Consider the following 19,368-nt stretch of genomic DNA (forward strand, 5'->3'; position numbering starts at 1 on the left):
CTCTTTAAAGAGCCTTCTCCAAAAAAAAAAAATCTCTTTAAAGAAGCCGTTGGCTCGTTGCATGGAGTTCGTAACAATTATAGCAGTTGGTTAACGTAACTCTAGACAGAAACACACAAGCCTTTCAAAAAAATCCACTCGCTTTTGTACTACTATTTTTGTCGTTACCAAATCATCTTGTAAAGACGACCTCCCGCTTTTAGAAACACAGACCACAACTCTTATTTACATCTGTGTGAAAATTTAAAATGAATGAAGTTTAGTTATAAAATTGATTGTGACCTAAAGTTATAATCTTATTTAATATCATTAACATTACTTCATATTTTGAAAATCTAACTATTGAATTGTATGTTTTTTACACTCTTAATACATGTAACATATATCAAATTTTGTGATAATTAAATATTTATTTACTGTATGATCTGTAAGAATATATTTTATGCATAATTTTAAACTATAAAAACTTGCAATTTAAAAAAATTATTGGTGATATAACTATTGATCTTTAATTTTTTAGAAATTTTGCAAATATGGAGAATATAAGAAGAATATGTAATCCAATGGTGGATTTATCAAAATTCATTTCTAATAAAAAGATATTGAGTAAGGTTGTAACCTTAAACTATAACTAATTTTGTAGTTAAACTTTATCTATTTGAAATTGTTTTCATTTTGACTTTTTATTCTTCAAAATAAATTTTTTATTTAGTTAGATTCTTCATGTTTGATTCGCTTTTATATTTTCCTTTAAATTCCAAACATTTCATTTTGACTCTTTTTATGTTTGAATTATTTTTTATTTGGATAATTTGACAGTTTTAACTTATAATGAGGGAGAGAAATTTGAACATTAAATATCTTGAAAACATCAGAAAAGTTGATCAAGTTACAAAACTCTTAGCTCTTTATATTTCAAAATTTTTGCAATTATTTCTCCTGTAGCGCCTTGATGTGACATGAGCATGAAAGAGGTTAAAGAGTCAAAAAAATTTTAATGGCTAAAGCATTTATTTTTGCTTTTTGGCCCCATATTATAGGGTGGAACTTGAAAGATGTGAAAGATCTCCCTTAAAATAGTAGATACAACTTTCCATAGAATCGAATCCTACATGTATTTATGAGATTAATTATGGAATTTTGTTCACTAAAAAAAAAAAATCTAAATCAAACAAAGTTTAGCTCTAAAACACTTTTGTAGCTGCTTTCTCTAACCTATTTCGTGACCGTTTATAATATTATTAATATTTTTTTATTTAAATAAGTCACATAATTTATTTCAAAAAATTTATGAAATTAAAATTGCACATATAAATAGTTTCTTCAACCACTACAAACACAAAATGGATTGGATAAAGGTAATTACAAATCGGTTTGAAGTTAAACTTTTTTGGTTAAAATAAACAAAAATAGCCAAATGAAAAATTAAATCAAATAATAATAGCTAAGATGAAAATTCAAAAAATTGTAAAAAATCAAAATAAATCAACCTTGAACTAAAAAAAGGAAGAAGAAGAAGATAAAAGTACTATCATTTAATCAAACTAAAGCAATAAACAATTTTCTTTTCAAAAAAAAAAAAAAACAAAAAACAATTCTTGTCGATTGCAAGCGAAGACTATAAATACTAAAATAGCTCTCCACAGCAACAGAGAGATAGAGAGAGAGAGAATACAAAGCACAAATAGCTTTCGTTTTCTCTCTCATTTCTGTTCCGGCGAAGAGACTCGAAGATCCGGTGCTCTCGCTTTCTCTCTCTCTCTCTCTCTCTAACTCTCATTTCTCTTTTAGCGATTCGCGCTTTCAGATTCTGCGCTCGAATCCTGAGCCAATTCCGATTCCGATTATTCATCCCCGAAAATCCACGCACACATCTATATGCTTTGATTTTTGGAGGGTTGGAAAACAAGTTGAAAAAAAAGAATGGGAGTAATATCGAGGAAGATATTTCCGGTGTGCGAGAGCTTGTGTTTCTTTTGCCCTGCATTGCGAGCGAGGTCAAGGCATCCAGTGAAGCGGTACAAGAAGTTGCTCGCCGATATATTTCCGCGGTCTCAGGTTGATTTTTTCTGTGAATTTTTGAAAAAAAAAAAAATTCGATCTTGTGTGATGTCTGTTTGGCTGCCAAGAAAATGCGGGAAAATGATTTGGTGTTTGAGAGTTTAGATTGTAATGTTGCGGTTTTAATTTAAAAAGGAAAATAAAGATGGACCTTGAATTATTTTTAGGGCAAGTTGCGCTTAACTGTAGTTTAGTTTCGGTTCGAGAATTGCTTATTTTCGGTAGCTTATTTTCATATGCAAGACAAAAAGTAGTGTGGAATCCACAAACAGTACATAAAATAAGCAAAATGTCTATTGAACTAGAGAGCTAAGTAATGTACTATATTGGTAAGAAGAGCACTTTGTCAAGTTAGGATTTTAGTAAAATTTAATGAAAAATTCAAAACTTCTATTTGACATGTCTTTGGAAATTTTTTGACATTGTAGTTAAATTTGACAGAAATTTGTTTATTATCAATATTATTAGGAGGGTATCGCTTATTTTTGAAGTTTAGGGATATTGCATGTGTACTGTAGTTAAGGGAAGTGTCCGACTGTGAGCTGTGCCACTTCACCTCAAAACCAGTTGGTGATGAGGAAGTTGCACTCAAGTCTTTTATGGTATTCGACATTGCACCCAGTGAGTCTGTTTTTTAGAGTCAAATTATAGTCTCCCCAACAGGGAGAAAGTGCAATTTTATTATTGATAAGTTATGCATATGGGTTTTGAAGTCATGATTTCGCCCTTTAGAATGGGTGGAGGTGGTCCAGGTGGAGGACTTATAATGTGAGCTTGAACTCATTAGCATGATGAAGGTGGAATCTTATGTTGAATGTGGTTTGATGGTTTGGTTGTCATGGAAATGAGGGGAGAGGAAGAGGGAATTTATGACTTTGGTTTATGTGTTTGTTGTTACTTGGGTTATAAGGAAAATATAACTTAGGGTGGGTGAGTTCTTTGTGTGTTGATTAGTGGAGCCTTCGATTAGTATGAATAGAGTAAGTTATTATATGAACTTGTCATTTGTTTGTTTATGTGTGAGACCAGGTGCTAAGGATTGGGAGCTTTGTAAAACTGCTGCATGCTGATATTGATGTGGTCATGTGAAGTGGTGTGCTTCAACTTGGCTTGACATTTTAGATTATTGAAATTTTTTTTTTTTTTTTTTTTGTGTAACTTGGTTTTAAAATTGGGATAATTGGTTTGGCATTTGTTAATTTATGTTATTGAGAGCATTATGGATAATAATTCTTTTTTAAGTTTGATCCTCTTGCCCTTGTTATAATGTTGGAACTTTTCTAACATGTTTTGGCAGGTTGAGGAACCAAATGATCGGAAGATCAGTAAACTATGTGAATATGCCTCAAAAAATCCTCTCCGTATCCCAAAGGTATGAGGTCTCTGTTTTGTGACTGACATTGTTGAAGAATGGATGTGAATACATTGTTTTGCATGAGGATCATTGCCTAGGACCTTGCATATATGATTCATTATTTATCTATTCCTGTTTATGGAACAGTTTCATATAATTGGAATTAAATAAAGTATATTTATGTGCATTAAATAAATTAATATGTAGAAGGTGTTAATATGGAAGTCTTGATGGAAAGCTATCTATTTGGAAGACTGATAAAAGGCTATCCAAATAAAAAGAGTATATCTGAGTCTAGGGAAGGACACACCTTGATTGTGTAAAGATCTTACTTATTGCATGCACTTTGGTTAATGTATAGTTACATCACTTCTAATCTCCAGGGGTTGAAAGGGTTTAGTGGCAGCCATCAAGATAGAGTGTGTGATAGTGGCTATCCATTTTTTTTTTATTGGATAGGTTACTGATGATAACCATATTGAATGGACATGTTTGATGCCTATTGTGAAGAAGCTTGTTTTGTTGAAGATTACTTGTTTCACTCCTACATGCACTGTATTGTTTTGATTGAATAAATCAGGCATTTAGAAGGAGCCCAAGAGACTTGAAAGAAAGTTTAAAGAAGCATACCTATCAAAAAAAGAAAAAGAAATTTAAAAGAAGCATATAGTTTTTTTGACCATTGGAAACTTAGCTTGTGGGGCAATATATTAGGAGGTTTGTTTTTTTGGGTTTAGTTTTGTGGAGTTAAGAGATATAAAAAAGCATGAGTTTTCAATATCTTGGATCACTCAGCTCCATCCTCTTTTGAAAATTTAAGTAGATGCATTGTGCCACATGCCCATTGGTTGAAATTCCATATCTGTGTAGCTCTAGAGAATAACTTCAACCCTGAAGGCATCATGCAATTACTAGAAGCCTGAAAATCTGGATATGCCTGTGATGAAGGATTGATATTTTTCTATATAATGATTTATATGCTGCAATCAGTTCCAGAAATCAGTTGGAATTTATTTAAACATTTTGGAATAAAATTTTAGTTATATTTGTTATTTGATTGCTTTTATCCCTTCTCCTGTTGTTATTGTCTTTCCTCTTACCACTTATTTGTCTCCCTATTGATGTCCTTCTTTGTTTCACAATTGTAGTTGAAGGTGCAGTAATTGTTGTAAAAAAAATACTTCTATCATGCTCTAGGGATCATGTGTTCATGCTCACAGCTGAAATTTCATAATTACTTCTTTATAACAATTCTTCTAGGGCATGCATATTGTCACATGGCTTTAATAATGAAATCAATGATAAGTAGAAAAGCTTTGGAGTTTGTAAAGTTGCTTTACTAGCTCTGATTTTGTTTGGCAAGCCTTGCTCAGATGGTTACTTACTTCTTGGTTCTGAAAATTCATTTTTTGTTTCTCAAATTCTAATATTTTGTCTTCTTTTTTTTTTTGAAAGTTTGATAGAAATTCCATATTTATATTCTTCCCAGATCACAAGTTCTCTTGAGCAAAGGTGCTACAGGGATTTGAGAAACGAGCGCTTTCATTCAGTAAAAGTTGTCCTGGGCATCTACAGGAAGTTGTTGATCACTTGTAAGGATCAAATGTGAGTTTTTTCCCCTTTTCTTTTTGTATCAGTTTTGAGTCAAGGAACTTTCCTTTTTCAGATTCCTAAAACATTGGCAGAGAAACTAGATCTAATGGGCTGCTGAGCTGATAATGGCATACAAATCCATTGTTCCATCTATTATATCTTAAATTGATATATTAAAACCAGAATTTTAGGTGGCAATCAGATCTAAGCAACAGCAGACTGTTTGGTGTGATATTTCTCACTTACTAATTGCTAGCAGATTGAAATATTATATACTTTCTTAGTAGGGGAAAAAAATTACCTCTTGTCAAATATGAGCTGATTACTTGTACTATCCCAGAACTTTTATTGTGAACTTTGATTACTCCACTAATTAGATATGTGTCAGGCTGACCTCTTCCATTAGTTGCTGTTATAAACTTAGAATGGACATCAATTTGTTATTTGAGGGTCATGCTAGCCAATTTCAAGCTGATTAGGTACTCTTCGGGTGTGTTTGGATAGAACTTATTTTGCTGAAACTGAAAACTGAAAACACTGTAGCAAAATAATTTTTAAATGTGTGAATAGTACTGTGGGACCCATTTTTAATGAAAAAATTGATAAAAAATGAAATTTGTGGGTCCGTAAACAGTGCACATGTGCACTGTTCACTGCAGAAAGTCAACATTTGCGGTTACTGTTCAATGAACAGTAACCGCTACAGTACCGTTTGTCTCCCTTTTCTGCAAAACGCGTGATATGTAAAAAAAAAAAAAAAGTGAGAAAACGCAGAAAACGCAACGCAATGCCAACCCAAACACACACTTCATTGTCTTTTGCATTATAATCAAATGATTTTAATTAAATTTGTTTATAAGCAATAAGATTTATTAAAAAAAAAAAATGTTATGCAAGCTCATGATGATGAGCACTCCATAACCTGAAAGAATTACTAAAGATTATGTACAAAATAGAAGTGATTCTCTGAATTCTAGGAGAGTGCTACCATCTGTGAGACACGCCTGGTACCAATCAAAGGTGGTACGAAGCATCTACCTGATATTTTGATCTATCTGTAAGACCTCATGCACTAGGTTTTTCAAAGATTTCTTTTCAATTTGCATATGTGAATGCTTTGAAGTAGGATTTGTAATATGTTAGTTGAATAGATACGTTAGAATTGGACCTAGCTAAGTTAGCTAATTAGTTTTGTATATGCCGATGACAAGTTTGATGTATTGCCCTATTTTTTCCTCATGTAATGTATCCCTCAGCTTTCTTAAGATATGGTGATTTTAGGTACATAGAGTAGTTTTTTGTAGGCTTTCTCATACACAAAATCACACAAAAAGGAATATGGATAGCTAGCATTATTCCCATTCTAATCAACATTTGTTCTTGTCTGACCCATGATATAGGCCACGATACCTGTATTTTGTTTTTGAGGTTCAATGGCAAGCACCTTAGACTGATGTCTTCTGCATCTGTTTCAACACATAGTCTCTTTCTAAATACCATTGAAATATATTCCCAGAAAAAGAGACTAGGTATTGTCCATTAATCATGTGGAATTTTTTAGTTGGACATGAAATTTAAGATGCTACTTCATAAGGTTTGTGCATTGGGTACAATCTTCTATGTAATAAGAAAATTTCTCTTCATTGGGCAGGAGAAGTTTCTTGGAACAGTATCGGCAAAAGGATACTGCATGCCCAACTATTGAAATGGACATTTATTTTTAAACTCACTTTATGCACATAGACATTATACATGCTTTAGTTACAAACACAAGTTATGATCTGTGACAATTTATGGCAGGCCATTATTTGCAAGTAGCTTGCTTAGCATCATCCACATTCTGCTAGATCAAACACGGCATGATGAAATACGTATTTTAGGATGCCAAGCTCTTTTTGACTTTGTGAATAACCAGGTGGGTGGTGTTGTTAGATTCTTTTGTTTTCAGGTTGTCGCTTGTTTATTTCAGGAAATATTTGACTGTAATTGCTTATATTTTAAGCTTGAAGATTCTCTGGAAGTCCTTAAGCTCATGAGATAATTTTGATTTTGCAGAGGGATGGTACTTATATGTTCAACTTAGATGGCTTGATTCCAAAAATTTGTCTTTTAGCTCAAGAAATGGGGGAGGAGGCTTTGGTACTACATTTGCGTTCAGCTGGGCTTCAGGCCCTTTCATCAATGGTAATTGATCCACATGCCAGTATAATTATGCCGCTGCACTCAATGATACTTGTTTTCTACGTTAACAAATTTAGTGACATAGTTATTATGCATAACATTGTTTTAATTGGTATATTTCACATGCACCCAATAGGTCTTGAATACATGATATTTCATTCACGCATTATGGGAGATGTGCTATTTGTCATAGTTTCCACTGCACTAGAGTCCACATGAGACACTCTTAATTTTGCTTTGTTTTCATTTTCTATTTCTAAAGTATATGAATTTTCTCCATTTATTTCTATCATATAGATGTATAGATTCCATGGGTGCTTTTTCGTTTCTCTCTGAAATACAGCATGAAAAGTACCTTTCAATTTTGCATAAATTAATAATTTAAAGTCCTGAGGCTTCCCCATTGATAAATAAATTTAAAAAATAATAATCTGTATGAAGAAATATTTTCTTTACAATTATGTCATATGATGACATACACTCACTAACTTCATTTACCTTTTACATCATAGATATTACAACTTGGCATCATTATAAGGATATCTCACTTTGCCTAATTCATTTTAACTGCCTGCTTTCATTTTTGTAATTTGGCATTAAAAAAAATTAGTAATGTAAGCTTTTGTTGGAATTACATCGTAAGCACTGGATTAAAAGTCTCAAGTACCAGGTACTCAGGTACTTCTCATAAATACTATATGAGTGAAATAAGCACAACTGCATGAAAGATGAAGTATGTTTTACTCTTGTCACATAATGGGTGATAGAGTTGCCAATACTTTGTCCCATAAAATGTCCACTTCAAAAATCAAAGCATTATTCTCCCATAATACTTTGTCTTAAAAGCATGTATGTACCTCAATTTGCATGTTGATTTACCTTTAAAGGAGAGATTTGAAAATTTATGCAAAAAGTTAAACATTTTGGCTCTTCCTCAAATTTTTGCTTTTGTCAACTGAGCCACTTATTATGTGACAGACAGCAACATAGTAATTGAACAAGGAAATAGATAGACAGGCAGGATGTGCATGGACCCATTTGGTGAGGATTAGAAATAAAGGATACTATGGTACATGTGATTCTTAAGTAATATTTTGAGGAAAAAAAACTTCATAAAAAAGGAGGATCAGATGTTGACATATAAAGAGTTGTTATCCTTAACAAACCAGGATCATCATGCACACTCTAAAAGAATCTATATTTTTTTTAATCTTTTATGAGGCCTCAATCATATCATTTTAAACGTTTTCATATAAATATCTTTGTCTTGTTGCAAGCCTTCCCCTTTTGTTAGATCGCGTTTCCTTTGAAAACTATTGCCATTTCACCACAGCTTCTCCTGCTTGACAGATTTGATATCATTCAGACCTTTGGTTAATTATTCTATTTGCAGGTCTGGTTCATGGGTGAATTCTCCCATATTTCAGCTCAATTTGATCATGTGAGTTAATTTGTTACCATTTATTTCTTAATTTATATCTTGAGAATTTTGGTGTTGCTAGACTTATTTTAAAAATAAAAGTATTTTGGTATTGCTAGAGATTTTTTTCGAAACTTTTTAATATGTTAATGCTTTGTTCTTTGACTGGGAACTAAACACAATCCATTTAATTATTTGTTCTTCTTCTTTTTAGAATTTATGTAGTTACTTTTCCCTTTATTAGCACCAGTCTTCCTAATAATTCCAGTGGCATACTTGTTATCTAATGGTTTTATGTAGCAAAACTCAACAGCTTTCTTTGTTTCTTCATAAATTAGGTTGTTTCGGCTGTCTTGGAAAATTACGGAAGTCTGAAGAAAAATTCTGATGCTCTTACCCATGGCAAACAAGATGCCCAGAATGGGCTTGTTGAAGAAGTTTCTCCTTCCTCAGATGCTTTGACAAGGATTTCTTCTTGGAGGATGATAGTGAGTGAGAAAAGCGAAGTTAACGTACCTGTGTAATTCCTCTTGACCTATATAGGATAATCTAGTTAAATATCCTTGCATTATTAATCTTATTATAACTAACATCTGCTTCTTTTTGGAAAAATAATTTTTATTGCAGAGATGATGCCAAGAATCCCAGATTTTGGTCAAGGGTATGCTTGTGCAACATGGCCAAGTTAGCCAAGGAAGCTACAACTGTACGGCGTGTCTTGGAATCTTTGTTCCGCTATTTTGATAATGGCAATCTCTGGTCTCTAGAACATGGTGTCGCTCTTTCTGTCTTGCTGGACATGCAGTCAATGATAGAGAAATCTGGTATTTAAATTTTTTTCAGTTTCTTAAAATTGTTCTCAGTGAACTCAACCTATTTTTCTTTCTAACACAGTTTTGTCCTTTATGAATTTTCATCTTGGATTTCTAGTGTAAATGTTTCTCTCTTCAATTTGCAGGGCAGAACATACACTTTCTGTTGTCCATCTTGATTAAGCATCTTGATCACAAGAATGTTCTTGAAAATCCTAGTATTCAGCTAGACATTGTTGATGTCGCTACCTCCCTTGCTCAACAAACTAAGGTTCAGCATTCTGTGGCCATAATTGCAGCCCTGAGTGATATGATGAGACACCTGCGGAAAAGTATACACTACTCACTTGATGATTCAAATCTGGGGGCTGAAGTAATTCAATGGAACCAAAAATATCGAGCTGCAGTTGACGAATGCCTAGTGCAGTTGTCACACTTGGTGATTCTATTCTCCTCAATGATTTGGAGGGCTTTGCTTGAATATATCTATAATTGATGTGTTCTATAATTAGTTATTTTGGAATTTTAGATACTAATGTGAAATTATCAGTCTCCTCAGGTAAAATATCTGAATGATGTGCAGGTTGGAGATGCAGGTCCGGTTCTTGACGTTATGGCTGTGATGTTAGAGAATATGTCAAATATTACAGTTATGGCCCAGACCCTGATTTCCACTGTTTATAGGACTGCTCAAATTGTGGCATCCATACCAAATTTGTCATATCAAAACAAGGCAAGCATACTTCAAATTTTTGAGTCATTGTCTGATCTTTGTAATATGATTGATTGATTTTTTGCAGTTGTTTCTTATATAATTTTTTGATTTTATTTTTATCTGAATTCTCTAGTCTTTTCCTGCCGCATTATTTCATCAACTACTCCTAGCTATGGTCTCTGCCAACCATGAAATAAGGGTGGGTGCACACCGTATATTTTCTGTTGTTCTTGTCCCATCTTCTTTTTGCCCCCGTTCTTGTGCTGCTACTTCCTACTCCACCAAGGCAACTGATATTCAAAGGACACTTTCAAGAAATGTATCTGTGTTTTCTTCTTCAGCCGCACTCTTTGAGAAATTGAAAAGGGAGCAGTGTTCATTACAACAAAATAGCTGTCCAGTTATGACTTTAGAAGTTGAGGATGAAAAGATGAATAATAATTCGATTCTGAGCAGATTGAAGTCAACTTACAGCCAAGGTCATGGTTCAAAAAGGCATCCATCTACCATAACCCCAGGTGAAACTGTAGATAATGGGGATGCAACAGAAGATAATCATTCCATGCTAAACAAGTTGAAGCCAACTCACAGCCGAGTTTATAGTATTAAAAGGCTTTCATCATCTATGGCTGTTGAAGAAATATCTGTTTGTAATTCAAATAAAGAACTGGTATGTGCTAACACTTCTCATTTTCACATTCTTTATATAGAATGGTACTTTAGATATCAGATTTATGCATCATCATCATCTTGTATGATCATTGTCTTCTGATTAAACCATGGCAGATATTATCCCTTAAGTTGAGCAGTGTTCAGATAACTCTACTACTTTCATCAATTTGGGCGCAGTCCATCTCTCCTTTAAATACACCTGAAAACTATGAAGCAATAGCTCATACCTACAGCCTTGTGTTACTATTTGCACGGACCAAGGTATCGGTGTTGTTCTTTGCTGGTTGACATTATCATGAATGTGATATTCTTCTTTGGTAAATGGAGATTGATTTCCATATTTTTATTCTTTGTTTTGAAGATGAATCCTTTTGTTCATTCCACTGATAGTTGTATATGAGCTGCATTTTTTACTTTCTCAATGGCTGATGTTTTCTTATGGTATGAATTTAATTGCTTCAACTTGGATTAAATGATCAATACTTTGTGACCATTTTACCTAATGTTAAACACTAGGATGTGAAAACTTGCAAGGGATGCCACACTCGTCATTGGCCATGCCTTATGGAGGTCATTTATTTAAATCTCTCATATGGGGTCCTCTTAAGGCCAAAAACTCACAGGAGCCCCCCCACCCCAAAAAATAAAAAAAATAAAAAAATATATACTAGGATATTTCCCTTGCAAGAATTGCATCTTCTTAAGTTGTCAGAACCTCCAAAAACTCCAAATATATAAACATACATTATGTGACATTCCCTGACTTTACACAAGTGAAATCAAATCCATGATGATTGGTCTTGCTTTGAGGCATGCTTGTGACAATCAATTTAACAAATAGTTCATGGAATCATGATTTTTTGAGTTCTTTGTTTGGAGTTCTTGGAATCATGATTGTGACAATAAATTTAAAAATAGCTCAATTGTTTATGAAATATGATTATGGAAATAATATATTTATCTTTAAGCTTTAGTTTCTCAACCAACCTCCTATTTGACTCCATAAAGATAGTGTGGATTCCTTCTGTAGAAAAGAATTACAGATTGGGTTTCTTTGTTAGACTGTAGAAGGCACAAGAATGGAATGGTAGCAAGTTTCATTATTTATTTTTCTCTCTTTTCTATAGGATTCTAATATAGCCATAAAGTTACTTTCTTTCCCTGCTTTTTTATTAGCAACGGTTAATATATTTAACTCTTTAGTTATATCCTTTTCAAGATTCTTAGTCTTTACAAATTACCATGGGATTCATATTTGGTTATTTATTTCCATGGTGCTCCCTGGTTTTCATTTGGTGTATTTCTTATAATTCACTCTGTCATGTAGAACTCATCCAATGAGGTTCTAATTAGAAGTTTTCAACTGGCATTTTCTTTAAGGAGTATTTCTCTTGGAGAAGGAGGTAGGCTCTCAATTCCGACATTATTTACAATTTATTGTTCTGTATGTGCAATTCTTGAACTCTTGCAAGGTTTTGCGGCCATATAACAAAATGCTCATACCATGGGAATGCATGATACTAATAAGTAAATTGCGTGATTTCTACTTTTCCCACTCGTACTTTAAAATTCTAAATACCATGAGAGGAGCAAACTTATCTGGGTGGAAACAAATATCTTCACAATTATGGGTCAGGAGCAGAATAAAATTATAGCATCATGCTTTCAGATTAAAAAATATATATTAAGGGACTAGTGAAATGAGATTGGAATGGTTTCATGTTGATAATTTAGATAATTCACTTTTCTTATTCAAGAATTTGGTTTTCTTTTCCTTTTTTTTTGGGGGGGGGGGGGAGAGAGAGGAGAAAAGATGTATTATGAATTAAGATTCGCAATTGAATGCCTCTATTTTAATTATTATATTAGGTATATTTTGCATGAATCCCCTAGAATTGCAATGGACATAATGACCATTTGGTTTTTTATAGCAATTTTGGATTCCATCTCTGCAACTGAAGAGATGTATTTTGCAGCAGCACTGCACCCATCACGCCGCCGATCTCTCTTTACTTTGGCATCATACATGATTATCTTCTCATCAAAAGTCTATGATGTTCTCCCACTTGTTTCACTTGTGAAAGCTGCACTTACAGATGAAACGGTAGGGGCAAAAGTATATTCTAGGATTTGTTTGTTTGGTTAATTTTGTAGCATGTGTCATTCTTGGATTTCCATTTTATGCTTTTCATGTGTTAAATTCACTCTGTTCTCTATTTTATTTGCATATGCATTTGATTTTTTCAAATATAGGCAATTGTGTGTCATATAGGAAAGTTGAAAGTGTTCAAAGTAAAGCGTACTTCCTACATACCTTTACACATGGGTGACTTTGTATCAGGTTGATCCATTTCTACGGTTAGTTGATGATTGCAAGTTGGAGGCTGTCAATGCTGGACTAGACCATCTGATGAAAGTTTATGGATCAAAAGAAGATGACGAAGATGCTCTAAAGTCACTTTCAGCAATAAAAATAAGCAAGAGCCAATGTAAAGAATCATTTGCTACTGCGATTGTACAGACCCTGGGAAAATCTTCCAATGTAACCCCAATCTCACATTCTCATGATATATAATGCATTTAATTTATCATTTAATGGGATTACCGTACTGACTTTTTAGATCTTTGCACAGCATGAGTCATCTTTTATCAGAGAGCAGTTGCTTAGTGATTTTTTGCCTGATGACATATGCCCGTTGGGAGGTCAGTTATCCAAGGAGACGCTGGGACAGTTCTACCAACTTGAATTACAAGATAACGAGCCTCTTGATGTGGTAACTTGTACAGCTTTTTTTCTCCTCACCACCCCTTGGAAAAAAAAAAAAAAAAACCCTCAAAGATATGTATTGATATGTAGTAATTTGTCCATAAGAATTATCGTGTACTAATTTATTTGATCATATATATATTTCATTAACCAGGGTATACTTGTACTCCACCAACTCTTTTGATGCATGTGTAAATAACAGAAACAACCCTAACCTTAATATGGTTGTTCTGACTTCACTTTTCGTGTCTCATGATGTTCTCTTGGTGTCCTTGTTCAGGTTGACCATCCGTTATTTACAACTGATGATGACGTTTTACCCAATGCATTTGAAAGACCAGCTGATTCTGGCACACAGCAGGGCATGGAAAGTACAACCCTACTGAGTGTTGATGAACTTTTAAATTCAGTAAGTTATCTCTATTTTTGAGAGACACACCCACATATAGCTTTGTGTATATGTATGTATGTGCACAGATGATTTTGTTTTTTGCTCATGAGTGTACAGATGAAGTTTTTTCTTTTTTAGATCTCGCTCTTCATTTGATATTATATGATCCAGATCCCAATGTTATCGAAATCATGATCTGGATTGTAGAATTATATGATCCTATGATCCCACTTTAGCAAATGACTCCGATCACTCCAGTGCTCCCTGAATCGTTTGGAAATAGAATCATGGATTGATCATTTCAGGATTGGTTAGGATTAGTAGGATCATACAATTTTATGATGCCACACTAATCTTGCATTTATTATCATTTGGGCTATTACTGTTGCAGACCGGCATGAAAATTGTTTGAGCTCTCAGGCTAAATTTAAAAAACATTTGGGCATTGGGCTTTGTGCTATATTTAAAGCAAAATGTGGCCCCAAATACCATTTCAAATGGCCCTAAAAATTTTCCCCAGTTTCCCAAATCATGCAAAAAGCTCTCAAGAGGCTGAGAGATCAGAGAGAAGATGGGCTGAGATTAAGATTTTCTCACTGTGTGATTGACAATTTAGCATTGGCTCCCTTTTTTTCCTTCCCACTCAGCTTATTTTCCAGAATTTCAATAAGTGCAGTAAGTTCTCATCTGTAAAGTCACTCCTTATGGGTTCTGAGTCTGGATTTTGCCATTGCATGCATGTCTGGAAGTCGAAATGCCTTTGAGTTAGCTCTGGTTAAAGGAACTGTTATAGTTTCTTGCTTTTCTTCTTTCTTTTGTCTATCTAACTTTTGTGCCAGGGCGGTCTATTTTCCTGCTAGTGGTTAAAAAATCTGCCTTAAAATCAATTCTCCTGAGAGGGCACTTTGCCTTTTCTTTTCTTTGGTTTTTTTTCCCCTTTATTAGTGAAAGATTAGGTCTGTGAACTCATAGTATTAAGAAGAATCTTGGTTCAAAATTTTTTGCAGCTTTAATGTGCACATAATTAGGCTTGTAATACATACTCCAGTCATGTGAATTCTAGAGAATATTACCACTAAATTCATTGTGTATGTTTTACATCATTATGACTGGACATGATCTAGGAAAAAATAAAAACTTCAATGCTTTATTGCAAAAGTGTTTGAAATTAGAATCTCTAGTAACTGAAAATGTCCACAGGGTGATGTAGGACAACTTAGAAAAATTTTCTATGTTTGTGGTGGGTTTAGGGTTAGGAAATAAAGAGAATTAGAGAGAAATTAGGGCAGTTCAGGGGCTGCATGAACAGTACCCGTGAACAGCAACTTTAGAAAGAGAAGAGAGGAGAAAGAACCAACAAAGGCCAACGTGCCTATTGTTCAAAACACTCAATACTAAAATATCCTTGACTATAGAATAACCAAATATAATATAAAAACCTAATTAACTACCATGGACACTTATTCTTGGGCTTTGCCTTAGCCTTAGGCTTTCAAAGAGGATATTCTTTCTTGTACCATGCTATGGCTGTGCCATCACAGGGGCTCCAAAGTAGAGTAATGAATCTTCATCTCAAAGAGGAAAGTATAGTTTAGATTTGAATGGAAATAGGAATTAGGCTTTAAGCTGACACAGAAATAGCTTGAAGCCAGAGAACGGTAGTGACAGTGCTGTTAGTAATATCTGTGATACCCTTAGACTGGTGGAAAGATTCCTGGATATACTTATGCTTGAGTCTTGACATGAGTAATTTCTTTGGTACTGGTTTACTAATTACAAGGGAAAACCTACTACTCAACTTCCCCTGAAATTGTGTAGAGTTGTAAGATCCACCTGTATTTTAGATTGTATAAAAGTATTTCCAAGATGAAGGCCAGGCCTTGGTGCGATGGCAAGTGCATTCCACCAAAAGCAAAAGGTTGCAGGTTCAAGTCTGAGAACTAGCCTCTCCAAAAAAAAATTGGGGGTATCATTGTAATTTACGATTTTGATGTACTCCTATCCATGTACACTACCGGTGTACCTAGGTCTTTTTGATTAATGATATTTCATTATTTATCAAAAATAATAATAATAATAGTAATAATGGGGGGGTAATGCTACCTACCAATCACCTACCCCAGACCCTAGAAGTGGAAGAGGTGAACAACATGGGAACTAAAAGATGGAATCCAAGAATTCACAATTCTTGATGGTACTATAGTTGCTTGATTCTTCTGCACTTTTGTGATTTGGAGGTTTGACTTTTGATGCTAACTTTTGTACCTCTAAAATCTCTTGGCATACTTCATTTATAACCTATGTTTGCTGTTGATAGCTAATCAATATGTAAGATGTATTAGAATATTTGTTGTTCGACCTGTCATTGACAAATGAGGTGAGTCGTCTCATTCATTTGACCAATTCTTCATTGATTGAGCAGTGGTTTTGGATTTTATCCAAATGGTGAATGATCTAGAGAGGGTATAAGATTATGAACTAAGATGGTTCTAATTGGGGCTATCGGAATGTGTGCAAATCAACATAAATGATACAACTTGATACTTTGGCATTATCAGCACACGGAATATCTTTCAGATTTCTTAGAGTTACAGGGCTTGTGGAGAGGCAAAACAAAGAAGAAGAAAATTAGTGTAATAGACTGGAAATCCCCCCCCCCCCCCCACCCCTGCGGGAAGAAAAAAAATTGCATCAAAGCACACCTCCTCCAGGGCACTATGTTGTTTCATTTTCAACTTCTATTGCACAGTTTCAGTAAATTTCTCATAAGGTCGTGTGTATGTAGGTTTTGGAGACTACAAATCAGGTAGGAAGATTTTCATTCTCAAACCCCAATGACATGACATACAAGGAAATGGCTGGCCATTGTGAGGCCCTTCTAGTGGGAAAGCAGCAGAAGATGTCCACTTTCATGAGTCCCCAACAGGTTCAAGAAAGTTTAGTTAGCATTTCTTCTCATGATTACCATGGAAAAGAGCTGCCTCCTTATTCCCCAGTTCATCCTGTTTTTCCTTTGGTACTTCCTAACTTTATCATACATTTGATTCTTATACTGGCTTTCTAATTTTTTTAAGACGCACAAACAATTTGAGCAAGAAGTTTAACTTAGCCGCTAACTGATTCCTGCCAAATGATTTGATTCTGAAACCATCTGGAATTGCAGGGTGGAAATCCATTCCTTGACTCAAACATGGGTGCTTCACACAACCCACCCATTGGTAATGGTCCTATGCTTTGTGCAACTGAGTTTCAACAACATCCCCACTTCTTTCAGCTCCCATCATCAAGCCCATATGAAAACTTTTTAAAGGCTGCTGGTTGTTGATGCCCTTAAATGGATAGTAACTCTTATAGGGATGATGTATCGACTGGAGTTTTGTGGTGATGCATGCAATGACTGGGGCTTGAACTCCTCGGTGGGCTACATAATGCTCAGAATTCCTTGCAGCCGTTGCTTTCCAAATTTTGCATTGCCTCAGCGGTTATAGCTGGATCAGTGATTGTGTTGTTTTCTAACTTTAGTCAAACAGTTCACCGATTCATAGCCAATGCCATCATTAATTTTTATTCTGTTTTTTTCTTTCATTTTAACAGGGAGGATTTTTTTTCCCCCTTATATTGGCTTCTTCCACCATTTTTTTTTGTGGAGTGTTGAAATGTGCAATAGGTATTGGGCTGAATATGGGTTTTCTTTCATTGTTGTCAAGGCACGTTGCATAATTGTCATATGAGGCATTTGTGAAGTTATTATTTTGGTATAGGAGAGCTGGAGAGGAGTTTGTAATATTCAAATTTTCTGTAAAAGAAGCTAAGCAATGCAAGTTTGCCCATATTTCTATCTGCCACCGTGTAATTTTATTTTTTTTGGTTTATGGACGACTTCTTGGATCATACACTTAGACGGGATATTTTTATGCGAGTGAATTTATATTCGATGGATTGTAAATTATACCAAAATTTATTTTAATTTGCTTGTACATTTATCCTACTTGTTTAGCAGAATTTTAAGGCTTTAGGATCTGTGCTTTGTAGGGTGCTTTGAGTTTCCATATTACATACATTTTTTTGGTCTAATCTTGGCAGTAAGAATTTTGTTTTGTTTTTATTAAAAAATGGTTTGTTTAATGTAGACCTCTTTTTCAAAATTTCAAAATAAGGGAAATACACAAAACCACTTTAAATTTATACGTACTTGCTAATTAATTTAGTTATTGATAAAGGGTTTTTTTTTTTTAATTATAATTTATAACTTAATATTTCTTCTCATGTTCTAACTAGATTCCTCTAAAAATATGTCCTAACTAGATGGATGGTATCTCTTACAATCATTCAGAAAAGCAGGCCTCTTACACGCGTTTGATGCTTGTGAAAATCCGGTTCCATGGAGGTGGTATTATGTATCGTAGCAACATTCCTCTCAAATGAAGGTGAATCCCGATGCTTATGGAGTCCACTTTCATGTAAGAAGAATGTTGTGTAAAATTAAAATGGTTCTACAAAACAAAGCGCCTACAACCACAACCAAACTCATGGTCAATTACACAACTTGCTTAGATGTTAATTTTGTGACTAAATTTGAGCACTTACAAACAGAATCACCACATAAACTTAATAATAATAATAAATTAGGTGCATCAATTACAATGTAACACTTAATTAAACATATTGTGGATTTTAGTGTGAAATTGGGTGTGCATTTTTCCATACAAAATAATAAATTTATCTTTAAAAAAAAAAATTAACAAAGATATTTATTTGCTGCATTGTAGCTACTAGGTAGTAAGAAAATCTACCATATATTTGATACATGCATCTATCATCTCACATAAGATGAACCCTACAAGTGTGAAACCCATCTAATGTGAGAGAATAGATAAGGGAAAATGGGTATTTGCCCATAATTTATAAACTATGCAGTAAAATACTCTTATTTCCAAATTATATAGCAAAATGTCTTTGTTTTTTACAACTCAATTTTAACAAAATTAACTTACAAGTGAAACTCGATATCCTCTAAATCGAGTTCTTATAACTCAACATTAATAATGTCGAGTTCTAATTAAATTTCCAAAAGAATTTAAATGACAAAATATGCATAGAACATGACATTACTAATGTCGAATTCCATCCATAACTCGATTTTGTTAAAATTGAATTTAAAAAAAAAATAACATTTTACTAAATAATTTCAAAATATACACATTTTACAGCATAATTTACAAATTAGGGCAAATGCCTATTTTTTTTTATTTTTTTTTGACACAAAATGCCTATTTTTTTCCTAATAAATACATGACGTATGTAATGCCACCTCATGGCTAGTGCCTCTATCGCAATCATCATTAAAATCTTGTCCAAGTAAAAAGAGTAAAATGATTCTCACGTGAGGCACATGGTTAAGG

At 33.9% G+C, this 19,368-nt stretch overlaps 1 protein-coding gene across 3 annotated transcripts; it reads left to right on the forward strand.

Moving 5' to 3' along the window:
• Positions 1 to 1,665: 1,665 nt before the first annotated feature.
• Positions 1,666 to 17,537, forward strand: LOC115984171. Of its 3 annotated transcripts, none has more exons than XM_031107098.1 (19): positions 1,666 to 2,058; positions 3,359 to 3,433; positions 4,905 to 5,020; positions 6,809 to 6,923; positions 7,064 to 7,192; positions 8,583 to 8,630; positions 8,948 to 9,129; positions 9,237 to 9,433; positions 9,568 to 9,860; positions 10,005 to 10,154; positions 10,270 to 10,806; positions 10,923 to 11,069; positions 12,136 to 12,211; positions 12,740 to 12,912; positions 13,150 to 13,350; positions 13,442 to 13,582; positions 13,856 to 13,984; positions 16,752 to 16,982; positions 17,130 to 17,537. In XM_031107098.1, exons 1-19 carry the CDS (start codon positions 1,924 to 1,926, stop codon positions 17,289 to 17,291), a joined length of 3,237 nt encoding a protein of 1,078 aa, XP_030962958.1. In that variant the 5' UTR covers positions 1,666 to 1,923; the 3' UTR covers positions 17,292 to 17,537. The 3 variants fall into 3 exon arrangements, with proteins under 3 accessions (XP_030962958.1, XP_030962959.1, XP_030962960.1); XM_031107099.1 differs by having other exon boundaries at positions 12,785 to 12,912; positions 17,130 to 17,411; XM_031107100.1 differs by having other exon boundaries at positions 12,788 to 12,912; positions 17,130 to 17,411.
• Positions 17,538 to 19,368: the final 1,831 nt, after the last annotated feature.

Source organism: Quercus lobata, chromosome 4, assembly GCF_001633185.2.
Source record: "Quercus lobata isolate SW786 chromosome 4, ValleyOak3.0 Primary Assembly, whole genome shotgun sequence".
In the NCBI taxonomy this organism is placed as follows: Eukaryota; Viridiplantae; Streptophyta; class Magnoliopsida; order Fagales; family Fagaceae; genus Quercus; species Quercus lobata.